Source organism: Cannabis sativa, chromosome X (genome assembly GCF_029168945.1).
Source record: "Cannabis sativa cultivar Pink pepper isolate KNU-18-1 chromosome X, ASM2916894v1, whole genome shotgun sequence".
NCBI classification, from domain to species: Eukaryota; Viridiplantae; Streptophyta; class Magnoliopsida; order Rosales; family Cannabaceae; genus Cannabis; species Cannabis sativa.
Window position 1 is genome coordinate 79,954,174 of NC_083610.1, and position 16,031 is coordinate 79,970,204.

The 16,031-nt window shown below is 29.3% G+C and overlaps 2 protein-coding genes across 2 annotated transcripts; one reads left to right on the forward strand and one right to left on the reverse strand.

Annotated features, from left to right (window-relative positions):
• The first annotated feature begins 2,501 nt into the window (after positions 1–2,501).
• Positions 2,502–3,281, forward strand: LOC133032390 (uncharacterized). The gene has a single exon (XM_061106318.1). It carries the CDS (start codon positions 2,502–2,504, stop codon positions 3,279–3,281), a length of 780 nt encoding a protein of 259 aa, XP_060962301.1.
• A 7,850-nt stretch (positions 3,282–11,131) lies between these two features.
• Positions 11,132–15,385, reverse strand: LOC115696400 (1-aminocyclopropane-1-carboxylate synthase 3-like). The gene is made up of 5 exons (XM_061105516.1): positions 15,120–15,385; positions 14,902–15,033; positions 14,626–14,786; positions 13,055–14,024; positions 11,132–11,504 (listed from the first exon to the last, which is right to left on the reverse strand). The coding sequence occupies exons 1-4, from the start codon at positions 15,267–15,269 to the stop codon at positions 13,109–13,111; spliced, it is 1,359 nt and encodes a 452-aa protein (XP_060961499.1). The 5' UTR covers positions 15,270–15,385; the 3' UTR covers positions 11,132–11,504; positions 13,055–13,108.
• Between the last annotated feature and the right edge of the window lie 646 nt (positions 15,386–16,031).

The window sequence follows — 16,031 nt, forward strand, 5'->3', positions numbered from 1 at the left end:
AAAAAAATAGTGCATTATCTCCAATATATAATATATATATAGAATTTATAGCTGGACTAAACTGTACTCATTTTGATATTTGTAAATAGATTAATAATTACAACAAAAAAAAAAAAGCAAATGTATTAACATTTATGAATCATTCAGTTTATTCATAATTTGGTGTTTTGTTCCCCATTTATTGTTAAAAAATTGACAAGTTGAAGAATAAATATGGTAGTGAGATGGGACTTTATTTGTTTATTTCCTCTCTTTCATAAGCCCATTTAAATAATATAAATATATATATTTTTATATAATATTCCATAAACACCTCTATAATATTAATCTTCATCATTCCATGCTGTCATTACAAGACTTGTACAATTGTATTGAATAATTTTTTTTTCTTTTATGATATTTATAATGTACTTATTTATGTTTAGGTATTTTCCAAAATAAATAAACTTTACTTACTTAAAAAAATCTTCTTTCCATTAATAAAAATAAAAAATAAAAATTCTCTTTTTCTAATTATATTTAGACGATGTTGGCATTATTAAATATTTTAACATGCCTTCATCTTGACTGGCACTTTTTAAGTATAGCCCAACTAAGAAAACTGCAGTTTTGTGGGCTTAGCTTATTTAAAGACAGTGTTCCATAACTATTGTAATTTTCTTAGAAAAACTAGTAACTTGTAGGACCAAAAAATATGGGCCAAAATGTTGAGAAAACATGAAAGTGACAATTATGAGCTTCATTGATTAATAAGTTTGTACTGTTTTACCAAAGTTATAGATTGAACATTCTGTTTTGTTAAAGTGATTATTTCACAAATATACAAAAATAACAAAAATATTACAAAAATACGGTTTCACGGAATTTTAAACATTTTTACGATTTTTTTATTTTATTTACAGAAAATACAGTCTTTTTATGTTGTACTCATGTTAATTTGTTGTTGATTTTTTATTATTTGTATGTTATTTTTTCTTGTTATTTTGATGTTATTTAGACGTTATTTTCATGTTACTTTTATGTAGTTTTTTTGTTGTCTTCGTGTTGTTTTTATGAAAAACCGTAAATATGTAAAAAAAATCTTTAAACGTAAAAATGTAATTTTTTTATAAAAAAATAGTGCCTTATGTAATTATCCCGTTGTTAAATAAAAAATGGACATTGTATTTTTCAAAATAGTACAATAGGACCCTGAATTAATTTTTTGTCAAAATAAAACTTAATAATAATCTGAATTAAAGGTGTTATGACAAAACTATAATTAATTAATCTATATCTGTTCGTGTTAGGAATTGTTTTTAAGTTGGTTATATTAAAAAGAATTATCAAAAATTTAACTCAATGTCCTATTTATTTCATTTTTAAAAATATAGAGTTTGTTTTGTCATTTAATAAAACAACGAGTCTAATTAGTAACTTTTGCAAAACATAAAATCTAAAATAATATTTATCCCAATTAGTTACATAATTATAATAGTAATTGTACAATTAACTATATGCTGCCCTGTCTTCCTTCTTGCATACAGGAAAACTTTTAAAGGAGATTAATAGCACAATTTTGACGCTTATCCCTAAGACGAAATGCCCAAACCTTCCAAGTGATTATAGGTCAATTGCCTGCTGCAATGTCCTTTATAAAGCTGCAATTAAGTTGATCTGCACACGGCTTAAAACTGTCCTTCCTAAACTGATTGCTCAAAACCAAGGCGGATTCGTGCATGGTAGATTCATTGGCCATAATATAATGATCTGCCAAGACCTTATCCGTCACTATGGAAGGAAGTCTTGAAGAGCAAATTGTATCTTCAAATTGGATCTCCAAAAATCTTATGACACTGTTGAATGGGACTTTATTGAGGAGATGCTTCACGCATTTTGGTTTCCCCCGAAATTCATTTTCCTTATTATGACTTGTGTGAGGACTCCAAAGTTCTCGTTGATGTTCAATGGTTCTCTACATGGCTTTTTTAAATCAAAGCGAGGGCTTAGAGAGGGAGATCCAATGTCTCCTCTTCTGTTTGTACTGGGCATGGAATACCTCTCTCGCATCTTATAAAAGATCGGGGAGAGGGAAGACTTTATTTTTCAAGAAAGATGTGGAGATTTGAGACTGAATCACTTGAGTTTTGCAGACGATGTACTACTGTTCTGTAATGGAGATTTCAAAAGTATATATCTCATGCTCCAGGGACTCAAACTATTTTCACAAACTTCAGGTTTGTTTCCAAATCCATCTAAAACTGCTTTCTATTGCTGCAATATGACTGAATATGATATTCAGAGTTCTTGATATTTCGGGATTCAAGAAGCATGATTTACCATTCACATACTTGGGCATTCCTATAAGTCCTAAGCGAATTTCAGCTGCTGAATGTGGATTATTAATTAAAAAAATGGTGGCAAGAATAAGGAGTTGGAGCACCAGAAATCTGCCATTTATTGCAAGAGTGGTTCTCATTAACTCTGTATTAGTGGCCATTCATTCATATTAGTGTCAAATCATGATCCTACCCAGGAAAGTAGTGCTAGAAATTGAATCCATTTGTAGAAGTTTTCTGTGGAATGGTAATCATGTAGCTACAGGCTCGGCTGCAGTAGCTTGGAACTCTATTTGTGATACTAAATCAACAAGTGGATTGGGGTTCAGGAACATCTCTGATTGGAATCTGGCAGCCATGTTCAAGTATGTTTGGGCTATTGCAAAAAAAGAGGACAACCTATGGGTAAAGTGGGTGCATAATGTCTACATAAAAGAGGACAATTGGTGGTCTTACAAGGCCACATCAGCAGCTAGTTGGTATTGGAAGAAGCTAGTCACTATAAAAGAGAGAGCAAGAGAACTTTTTGATGAAGATCAAGTGCTAAATGAAAAGTACAAGGTGGTGGTGGGGTTTCAATCACTAAGACCTTCTACTTGTAGAGTGGAATGGAGTTCTATTGTGTGGAGTCGAATGAATATGCCCAAACATAGTTTTATTTTTTGGCTCTCTATGCTTAATCGACTCAAAACAAAGGATAGAATACAAGTTTATAAGCAGGTTGAGGATACAAAGTGCTTTTTCTGCCAAACCGAAGAAGAGACTTTGCAGCACTTGTTCTTTGATTGCTCCTTCTCGTCAAACTGCTTAAAGGAAATAAAGGATTGGCTTTCTTGGAGGATGGCTTCCAATTCTTTGCATCGAATAGTAAGGTGGATACGAAAAGCGAAGATTAGCAAGGCTAAAAAAGATGATTCTTACTGCAGTTTTGGCAGCCCTAGTATACTCCATTTGGAGAGCTAGAAATAATATTTTATGGCAAAACTTGATACCAAGTGTAGATAGTATAGTCTGCAAAGTAAAAAATGTGTCAAAGAAGAGAATATCTTGTACATGGCCAAAGAAAGCATCAAAGAGTGATAGAGCATAGTTAGAAGCATTGTAAAGTTTGTAAAGATTATGGTTTATTAGGTTCTCTTACTTGGAGAATGCTATTTGGTTGTATAAATGTGTTTTGAGCAATGAAATTCTCTTATTCATCAAAAAAAAAAAAAAAACTGTACAATTAACTAACCAATGACGGAGACAAAGGGCGCCAAGGTGGCCTATTATTATAGAACATATGCTATTTTATCTACCAAAATAGACCAAACTTATTCACTTTATTTCTAAGCTCATGAATTTTCTAATTCTCATCTCACTAATACTATTACATTAACTCACTTGCCCAAACAAATAATCTCTTCAAGACTTTTCCTTTTCCCCCAATTCTAGTTAGAGTCAAGACTTGTTGAAAACAAGAAAAGTAATTATGTATCCTTAGGCTTGTTCTAACTCTTCTTGTGTCAATGAGGACAGAATGTGCATTTTGAATCATAAAATTTATCAAGACAAAGCTTAGAAATAAGATTGAAAATAAATTTCTAAATGAATGCTTAACTGTTTGTATTAAGAAAGATATTGCTACAAAATTTAGTACATATTCCATTATAGATGAGTTTTCTTCTACGAAGGAACGTGAGACTAAATTTACTTAAGGTGTATTTAAATGCAACTGTGTAATTACTAGGATAGTAAACACATGAGAGTAGTTACACTATATTTCAAAATAAAATGAGTGTTTGGATATCAAATAGTAATTGTATATGGATTCTTATTTTTATATTTGGCAAATAAATTAGCAATTACACAATTTAATAATATTAATTATCTAAAAAATAGTGATATTGTGTAATTACATAATGTAATCACACTCAATTATCACGTAGGGCCATGAGAATTAGAGAGTGTGATTATATCCAATTACATGATTATTGTGTAATTACCTAGATGAACAAACACCCTAAATCTCATAAATACTTTGAATTACACTCAATTCTAATTGCATTGTGTCTTTCCAAACACGCTGTTAAAAAAAATAAATTTATTTTTTTAAGTTACATAAGAATTTGATATAATTATTAATCACACTTTTTGTTAACAAAATTATTATTATTATTATGTTTATATTATATTTATTTAATGTAATTATTACAAATTATATATAGTACAATTTTAATTTTATAAAAATAAAATTGCCCTCCTAGTATCTGCAAATCTTGACTTCGTCACTGTAACTAACTATATGAGTTGTAAGTATTTGCATTAGTAACCAACTATTAACTAACATAACTAACAATCTATCTCTTAACACCCATCCCAGTCTTAGAGTAGAAGAATATTTTACTTCAGATCACATGAAAGCATATGCTTAACTCCCAGCTTGCTCTTTGTTAAGAACTTTCTCTTTAATAAATAAAGATCAATCTCTACATGTTTAGTTCTAGTATGGAAGAGTGGATTGTCAAACTATGTAGACTACTCTGCTTTAGTTATCACATTAGGTTGTGGGAGTAAAAGGGAGAGACACTTAGATTTTAAAAAGAAGAGACTGAATCCAAGTGATTTCAGCAGCTAAATAAGCAAGAATCTATACTTATAAATTTGCTTTTGTACTTGATCTAGAAATAGTATGTATTTTTTTTTTTTGAGTGCTAATAGACTAAATTAAGACCAAGATACACACAAATCATGATATTGATCGTCGGGAAAAACTATTTTTGTAATAGTGCTATTAAAAAAGACATCATATATCTTAAGTTGATGAATAATCTAGTTCTTTGATACAGCAACCAGTGAAGATCGAATAGTAGTTGGCTTGACCACATAATTGAAGGTTTATTTAAAGTAAAACTCATACTTTTGAAGAAAGCTTTTCGCAACCAATCTAGTCTTATATTTTTTCACTGTACCATCTGGATTCTTTTTGAGTTTGAACACGCACTTACACCATATAACTTTCCTTTTAGATGGAAGAAGGACTAAGGACTAGGTGTTATTCTGCTGTTGAGCTTGGAATTCAATTTTCATAGCATCAAACCTGTCACGTCGAACCCAACTCCTCTCGCAAACGTCACTGCCAAATTGTGACAGTCAAAGTCTTGTGCTCCGTAAGGAGAAAGATTGGGTAAATTGTGCATGTTGAGTTTTATGTCCTAAATAAAATCTAAATTTAATTTAATAATATTTTATTTCAATAAAGTTTAGGAATCATATTTTGACTTTATCAATCACTTGGTTCACATGTTTATTTACATGATTATATGTTTAATATATAGATTCTATGTGATAATCGATGATGTGGCCTGCTTACACTATGGCAAGTGGTATGTGTTTTCCAGGATAATTGTAAAAAATAGACTTATATCGAATGAATAGGTTTATTACATTAGACTGAATCGATATTGAAGATAGAATATATATAATAAACTTACTGTGATATCTATTCTAAGTCAATATCACTTAGGGCTCGTTTGGTACACCGTATTGTACATGTATTGTATTGTGTTGGATTGTGTTGTATTGTATTAGTATTATTTAATACAATACAGTGTTTGGTATTGACTTGTATTAATTGATTGTGTAAAGTTATAACATATTTTTAATACACTCGATCCCAACACCAACTACGGGTCTGGGTCCGGGTCCGAGTCCAGGTCCGGTCTGGGTCCGGGTCCAGGTCCGGGGTCCGAGTCTGGGTCCGTGTCCGAGTCCAGGTCCGGGTTCGGGTCTGGGTCTGGGTCCGAGTCCGGTCCGGTCCAGTCCGGCGGGTCCGGGTCTGGGGATTCAGTCGGGGTCCGGGTCCGGGTCTGGGTCCCAAGTTCGTCCGGTCCGGGTCGGGGTCCGGGGTCTGGGTTCGGGTCCGGGTCGGAGATTGGTGTTGACCCCAAGTCTTTTATAAATATTATAATACATGCTTATACAGATCATTTATTATGTATTAAATAATACAACATATATTGTATTAAAAATTTTGGTCGTAATAATTAATACAATACATTACTTAATCTAAACATAATGTTATTTATTATTTAATACAATACGACTCTTATACAGCGTACCAACCGAGCCCTTAGTTGATTATATATCAATTCTATTTGAATGAGTTATTGTTTAATCTGCAATGAGTTATTCTAGATTCTTTAAGCTGCAAGAGCTAGCAATGAGTTATTCCAGATTCTTTAATCTGCAAGTTCCAAAGGAAATAATTAATATATAGTATATTGTTTGTACAACGTAATAGTAAAATCTACAATGTTTGTCAACATATGATTGGTTTCAAGTTGAAAAAGTAAAAGAGGGTTTTGATGATAATGAAGACAAACACGTCTTGTTACAATAAGTGAAAAAGAAAAAAGATTCAACATTACAATGCATCATCATCTCTTAAGGGACAAATTACAGTATAGTCTACTCAACCAGTAGTACTTGTAGTAATTAATAAAGATGAAAAGACGTAGCTGTACTTGATGTTCCTTTCTTTTATTCCTCATGCTACTCATTTTTTCCTCTCAAGTAATTTTAAGAAGCTTATGAGCTTCGTCACATGACTTGTGTACATACATACAAAAACCCTAGTACCTAGTACTCCAACAAAGCTAAAGATCATCGATAAAAGGTTGTATATACTTGTATTTTACTGGTCTGATAAAGTTTCTGAAGAAAAAAAATAGGGTTTGCACCGCGTGAAGATAAAGTTTTCTGAAACCAAAACAAAAATGTACTGTTTCTGTATATATCTGTATCAACAATTTATTATCATTATTATTATTGATAGAATCGAATTTTGAATTGACAGAGCCCTTATTATTTTTCTTTTTTGAAGCCCTAATTCATGTGGCCCTTCTCTCTCCCCGTCTCAAGAAGCATCTCCATATATATATATAAATAATTTAAATTTTATATTTGTATAAGTTTAAAAATAAATAAGATGTATGTCCCCTAAACTATTACCACTTACTTTTCAAGTAGTGTTGTAAATATAGGTCAGATTTTTTGACACATTACGAAATTGGCACAAGTCCAAAAAGCACAAGAAAATGTATATTTAGGTAAAACATAACACGATACTTAGAACTAGCACGACATGACACAATAAATCTAAAAGACAGGACACATAAACACAAATAAACTAGTCTAAAAGAAACGATCTAAGAAGCACGAAAAAGTATGGCACGAAAAATTGAAAAATCCTATAATATAATAATAATAAATATGTATTTGTTAATTATAAATAAATTAAAATAGTAATAAAATTTAGATATTGTCAAGGGAGAAAGTTAATTAGTTTCAGTTTTGTACAATTAACAGTCTGATAGTTGTATTGTTAGTTAGAAGTGATTAGGAGGTTAGAAGTTGTTAGTCAATTCTTCATCTATCATGACTACAAAAAGAGTCTTTATCTACGGTTTTTTTTTGGCCTTTTAGCTTTGGTTTTGAAGAAATTCGCAACCGTATGCATTGGAGTATACCTACACTACAAGAAATGTTACTTTTACCAGCATATTTTTGTGTTAGCAAAAGTTGGTATTGCGCTGGTAAAATAGAATTTACTTGTGATGTGTTGGCAAAAGAGGGTTGGTAAATCAATGTTGGTATTAGAACTTTTACCAGCATAAAATGAAAAGCGCTGGTAAAAAATGACTTTTCCGAGCGCGTAAATGCGCTGGTAAAAGTTAGATTTTAGCCACTTCAAATGTACGCTGATAAAACTTTGACCTATTTGCCAGTGCAGTTTGCGAAATGTACTGGTAAAAGTGAAATTTCTTGTAGTGCTAAAGGGAGGGTGAGCAACCGTAGACTCTATGCAAATAATAATGGGGCTTTTCCATTTTACACTTTTGAACAGTTTTTTTTTGGTATTTTTACAGAATTCTATATAGAAACTCCTATTGCAACTACCACTGCAACCTAAATTGCACCAAAAAATCGTATAGAAACCTCTATTGTAACTAGCGCTGCAACCACTTTAGAAACCCAAACCATAAATTTGAAAAAAAAAAAGTTAAAAAAATTGTATATGGGGTAATTCCCCAATTATAGGAGAATTATGTAAAAATCGCTGCCATAAGGACTTTTATAAAGCTTCAGTATTTTGTGTAATAAGCGATTTTTTTTTAATTTTATTTTTTTTCATAAATATATTTTTATTTTTTTCAGAAATATATTACCTATTATACTATATACACTATTTTGATATTATAAGATTTTATTATTTCTATTATTAATGTAATAATTTATTTAACTTTTAAAAAATAAATGCTTTCCAAAAAACTTTTAAAAATAAATGATCATTTTAGCTGTCATTAACTCAAAAAGGAAAAGAGAAAAAAAAACTGAAAGTATGAAGTTGTAACAACAAATTCCATGAAAAAAATAATGTAGCAGTACAAAAAGTTAAATCAAGTTGTCAAAATAAAGTAAAAAAAATCGTAATACAAAAACATATTGAGGAGTTGTTATTGTTTTGTATATTGCAATTAGGTCATTGTTTTGTTATTTTTCTGTTGTTTTGCAGTTATCATTTTGTTGTTTTATAGTTGTTTTCATGTTATTTGCTAAGTTATTTTAGAGTTAGTTTTTAGTTGTTTTTTTAAAAAAATTTATTTTGCTAAAACACATATTTTTGAAAACTTAATACAGTAAAAATGTATATAAAAGTGATGAAAAATAAGTATTTTTGTAAAATTCCCTTAGTAGTATGAGAGCTCATATATGTTATCCTATCTTAAATTATACCAAATATCTTTTTGTCACATCATGTCGTATTACACTCTACAAATAGCACTAATAAAAAGAAAAAGAACATTGTTATCGTGCACCTTAAGGTGCCTAACACCTCACCTAGGGTCGGCCCTAGGCTAAGGTGGGCTAGGCCTGTGCCTAGGGCCTACCTATCTTAGGGACCCAAATAAAAAAAATATCTTTTAAAATATATATATTTTGTAATAATTTTTAAAAATACCATTTATTATTATAATAAGGGCTCAATTTTTTTTCCTTTTTCCTAAGGCCCATTTCAACTTAAGACCGGCCCTGATCACACCGATGTGGAACATTGTGTGATTGGTTAGTGATTTTTTATATTATTTATTAAATTAAAATATGTGGGACTTGATATTAAATTACACCAATAATATTATGGCTTTTTTCTTTTTTTTTTTTATGTTTAGTAGCTTAAAGTGTCCCTTAACATTATTGAATGAAAAAGTCTCTACAAATAGCAAAATCTCCTAAAATAAACCAGACAAGTTCATCAATGGACCATAGAGTATCTAACATCACATCACATGTGCTTACAAGGATTTGTGAAATTTAATATTAGGTCTCGACATACTTTTATATTAAATTATTTAAATTTATATTTGAGATCTAATTTTAATATATTTTTTTTTTTTTGAAGAAATCTAATTTTAAATTTAATCAGCAGAGATGTGAATATAGCAACACTCTTTCGTTTTTTTTTTTTTTTCAATATCTCTTCCCCAAAATCAGATTGCGTTGTGGGAGCAGAGTTGGTCACACCAAATCAAATAGCTACTTTTCCCTAACATCTTACTAGGGCTAGCTAGACAAAGTTCAACTATTTGATCTTTTCAGACATAATAGTTTGAATAGAGAAATATATGGACAAAGTTAATTTAACTATTTATCTTTTCAGAAATAATAGTTTGAATAGAGAAACATATGGACAAGAAAATAGATGGTTCCTAAACCCTAATATATATATAGCTTATTTTGTCTCAGCCAAAAAAAGGATAATTTAACTTACATATACGTACGCAAGACCAAGAACTTACATATATTTAGTATATATATTGTTTCATACACGTACGTACGTATGAAGGTGTTACGTTTAACCCTAACGAGAAAGATCTGATCAGCATGGGGAGAGAGAAAATATAATATAAATTATATATAGGTGTATGTGTTGGAATTTGGAATAAGGTGAATGAGCTTCCGTCTCAAAATTAATTGGTTATGAGTGGAGTAGTCCATTGATCTTATATATGACAATTTATTTTCACACATTAACAATGTGGTAGTAACTCTATACACTCTCCTTATGTTTGGGCTTGAAAAGTCTGGGTATAACGAACGATCTTTAAGAGGTCACATAACCGAACATGACATTTGAAAAAATTCCACAAGACCAAATATCAAGAAATTTATGGGTGTACACGTTTGTGAATTTTGAAACAAGTCAAAGACCCAATACTGGAAACTGGCATAGATTAGCTAAAGGTCCCAAATGGAAGTTAAAGGGGACAACAAAAGTATCTTTTTAGATCGACAACACTTTGGCTCACAACGGATTACAAATGATTTTTTTGGACCGATAGCACTTTGGGCTCATAACAGATCATAAGTGACTTTGATAACTTGTTAGAATTTGGGATAAAGTGATTGAGGTTCCATTTCAAAAATTAATTGACTATGAGAGGAGTAGTTCATTCATTTTATATATGATAATTTATTATTTTACATTAACAATGTGGGACTAACTCTAATGATATGTATAATAGTACTTTACTAATATTTATAGTAAACATTTTACTAGTTTTCAAATATTTTTAAGATTATCATCATTAAATAACTTATTTTACACAAATATATATCAGTGCAATAAACTATTTAAACTGACATTATAAATTTCAAAATTTATTAGTTAGAGGGCTATATATAATTAAAATGGTACCCAGAAATTAAAATGACATATATATTTTGAATAGTATAGTATATATATAGTCACCTCTCATTGGACAAGAGTATGACTCATAATAATTACATACACTATCAAATAATTTTGGTAGTAGTAATGCAAGAGGATGATGATGATGATTATATGAAAGAATTCACGAGTTTGTACTAGAATTAAATAGCTTTATATTAATTCCTATAATATTAATAACTGATGAGATAGTACGAGAATATAGTACTGCACAAATATATAAATATAATATAAGTTTTGGACGTATATGCATTACAGAATATTTATTCAAATTTCAGTACACAGTACTACTAATTAATAACGCATTATGATTATGAATTAAGGATATAATATTACAAACCCTAGAAAATATCAGAGACAGCAACTTAACCTCGACTTCTCAGCCTCTCTCTCTTACAGATGTCATAAACTAATACCTGCGCCAAGACATAATTTTTCTTTTTTCAAAAAAAAAAAAAAAATTCCATAATTTATATATGCATACAACACGTGGGCACAAAATAATTATTTTCTTTAATTAGATACAGTACTTATGCATGGTAGAACCAAGGAAGATTAATAAATTAATATTTATAGCCATATTTCAAAAAAAAAAAAATATTATATTAAATTATATATGACTTAACATTTAATATTATTAATAGTGATTTAACATTTTAAGTAGTGTTAGAACTATTAGTGCCTTTTAATTTTTGTTTTTGACAAAGCAATGATTTGTTTTCTCTTATAGCTTATGTAAAGTTTTTTTTAGAGTAATTTATACATGAATAGTTAAGTTTAATTTTTTAGAGCAATTAAGTTATAATTTTAAAATTTTTCTAAATACCTTACCTTTAAATGTCAAGTTAAATCTCTAATTGGTCTAAGTCATTAAATATATGTATTTTTTATTTAAAACTTACTTTAAATATACTAATAAAAAAATAACATTTGAATAATAATTTAACAGTTAAAGACTAGGTACTTACAAAAATTTTAAAAATATAAATTAAGTATTATTACGATTAAAAATTAAATTTAAATATTTATTTACAATCGTAAAATTAAACTTAGATATTTATACCGTAAATTATTTTTTTTAGCTGACAAAAATTGTTCCTAATAACAATTATAACAACCATTAAAAAACATATATATGTTGGTTTGCTTTCTGCCTACTTTTTAGACAGTTCTGATCCATCAAATCGTTAAAAAATAAACAGATATAACATAATTTTAACAGTTAGTTGTAATTGGGGAATTTCGCTAGCTAGGTAAAAACCATTAATTCAGAGGCAAAGACGATTCAATCACACTGCAAAAACAGTTTTTGTTTAGTAACAAATTTTTAATTATAATATAATTTTTTAACTAAATATTATTTTTAAAATGCTAGTATTTAGATACAAATCATTACTAATTTAGTTTTAAGTTTTGCCTCAACTACACATTTAATTACAGATTTCTATGTTAATAATATTTTTAGTCACAAATAACTTCTTAATAATATTAACAATCTAATAAATACTATTTTAAATTCTGTATTTTATAAAAATTACTAATTAAATAGTTTATTAAATAATAAATTTGACATTGTATTTTCTAGAATTGTACAAAGTAATGCCTAGAATTGATTTTTAGTTAAAATAAACTTTAAAAATAACCCAATATAAAAGTGTTACAACAAGACTTGTTACAATTTTTATATTTGTTCGTGTTAGAAATTGTTTTGAAGTTGATTATATATGTATTAAAAGAAAAAAATTATCGAAAATTGAGTTCAGTATAACATGTTGTACCATGCATTTTAATTAATACCGGTCCAAAATGATCATATTAACGTTTTTTTCTCTTTTTTTTGAAAAAAACTACCGAGCGATTGGATTGATGATGATACTAGTTTATTGATGTATATGCATGTGTAATAATTCATTTATACGTATATATAAGAGAAGAGAATATATATATATATATAAACTGTACTTACAATATGGGGAGCTGATAGCATTGGTGGATGTGAAATGATAGGTGGAAAAGCCTATTACGTAGTAGGTTGGTGATATTTAGTGTGGTAATTAAACTCATCATGATCAGCAACAAAGTCTTTCAACCTTTTTATTGCGAGCTTCAATGTTCTCCCGGACATGTTTGCAAAACAAACTCTAAACCAACCTGGTTCGTTACAATGACACGATGAACCAGGTGATATATTGAGTTTCACATCGTAAATGATCTTTTTCCATAGCTCAATTTCAGCATTGAAAGTATTCGACTTAAGAAGGTGTCTCATATCAACCCAACAAAATAATCCAGCATTACTCTTAAGACAACTTATTCCTGCTTTCTTAAGACCCCCAACAAGCATTTTATGCCTTCTCTTAAGTCTCTTTTGGTTTTCTTTTATGTATGTTTTCGTAAAATATTTGTCTGATAACATAACCGAGAGTAAGAATTGAGTTTGAGAAGATACCAAACCGAAACTCGACATTTTTGTGGCTGCATCTAAAACCATCTTGTGATTTGAATATATTGCTCCAACACGAAATCCAGGGAGTCCTAGATCTTTGGAAAGGCTATAAACGACATGAACTTGTTCCCGAATCATGATTTGATTAGTACTATTATTGTTGTTATTGTTTCTCTCGTTGAGAACTTCTATGACACTTTTAAAGTCTGGTTTGTTGAAAACTGTTCCTGAATAGATTTCATCACTGATGAGATGGATTTTCTTAAGTTCAATGAAGTTAAGGAGGAGATTCAACTCATCCACTGTCATTGTGGTGCCACATGGATTAGATGGGTTGGTAATCAAAACACCTTTAACTCTTAGATTACGGTTTGTGGCATCTTCATAGGCTTGTTCCAATCCCTCTTCCGTGATTTGAAAGCCATTTGAGCTTTTGCAATGAATAGGCACTATTACCACTTCAGTTCGCCACTTAAGATCCCTATCAAATCTGCAAAAACTAAGTACATTACATATATGCAATTCTTCTTTATCATATCTATTTGTTTTTAAATATTAAAATATTGAGAAGATTTTTGGTAAAACCACTAATAGTGTTTTAATAAATTCTTTATCTGTTTTAACATTTAGAATAGATTTTTAGTTTAATTTTTGTTTGTATAATCCCGTAATTATTTAAGATTATTTGTAAATTTTTAGAAAATTTTAAATAATTTACAATACTATAAATTATTCAGAATATTTAAAATTTAAAAAAATTAATTTTTTTTAAAAAATTTATAAATAATTTTAAAAATAACTAAGTCATATAAGGTATACCATCTTTTAAAAAAAAATAGGCTAAACAATTTTTATCTATACTAAAATGAATAAGAAACAAGATATTATAATATCCTATGATGATTGATGTAGAACCCGAATCACGTATGCACGAAGGAAGTGGGACCCAGTGAAAGCTAGCTGTGGCATTATTAGTGACTTTACTACGACTAACGTACGTACGTTTAGCTAATTAAAGTGAAAAGTAGTGATAGAATAATTAATGAAATTAATAATAAGGGTAACTAAAGTTAATTAATTAGGTTACGTACCCAGGGTAGTATGGAGTTGGGAGAAGGAAGGCATCGTTGGGATCAGCTAGGCAAAATATGAGGGCCTCGTTGGCTGAGGTTGCACCTGCGATGAGCACTAGACTTTGCGGCTCAAATCTCACTTTGTTTCCACTTATTTCGGACATGAATTCAACCATTGCCTGCTGTAACCAAATTTTATTATATATATACACATTGAATTTGGAAATGAAAAATAAATGTTTAGTATTCTTCCTATAATATATTAATTTTTATAGAATATCTAATGATAATTACCTTCTTGAATTCGGGGAGTCCATGATAATCTTGGAACAGAGCAAGTTTTCTGAAAATGTATTGACCTTGACTTTTAAACCCAAGTGCATGTGGATTATTAGCAAGCCATGACTCTAGAAGGTGGTAACAAAGCTGTCCAAAAATAAAGAATGTAAGAAAATTTTAATTTCATGTATAATACATTTTTCTATAATTTATATATATATATAATAATTAACCTGGTTTTCTGCAAGACCCATTTGGATAATCCCTTCCGGGTTGGTAATTCTATCATAAGAATTTCTCTCGTATTCTTCCCATCCTAAGAAGTAGGAAGAATCTTGACCATGAGCATTGCATGCTGCTTTCTTAGATAATAAACTACTCATTTTTTTCTTTTCAAATAGATCGATGTATATATATAAATAAAAGATCGATGTATATATATAAATAAATGTGAGAGAAATGTAGAAGAATAGAAGAGAGAAAGAGTAGTAGTATATGTAGTAGTGAGGATGGTTTGTGAGAGATCTACGTATATATATATTAGCTAGGTAGAACAGAACTAAATATATAAATATATATATAGGCACAGTTATAAATAAGTACATGATAGTTTTTTAATTAATATTAAAATAGTTCAAAGAAATAAGATAACGACACAAATGGGAAATAATAAAGTGGCTTTATAAGAAAATTACAATTAATTAGAAGTACGTATAGAGGTTCAGATTATTATTATTATTTATACACGCACGCATATAATAGATGTATTAATTTTTTTAAAAATTATAATGTTATTATGAAAGTATATATACCACATGAATAATCCATTTGAAACGCACTTTATAAATTGGTTTATAATTATATAAACCATAATGTGTAGTATATATTACTCATATACAGCAGTATACAATCCTAAATAGAGCACTGCAATAAGTCACTTATATGGTGCTTGACAATAATTATGAGATTCTATCCCATACTCTAAACTATATATTCTTGCTTGTTTTATATATATAATATATATAGCGGTTACATGTGAGACACTTGCTCGCTTATTTTGTTTTGATCTTGGCACTATGAGAGATCTCGTGCAACTTACTATTTTTTTTCGTGCACACAATATTTGGTTAGTGATTGAATACAAT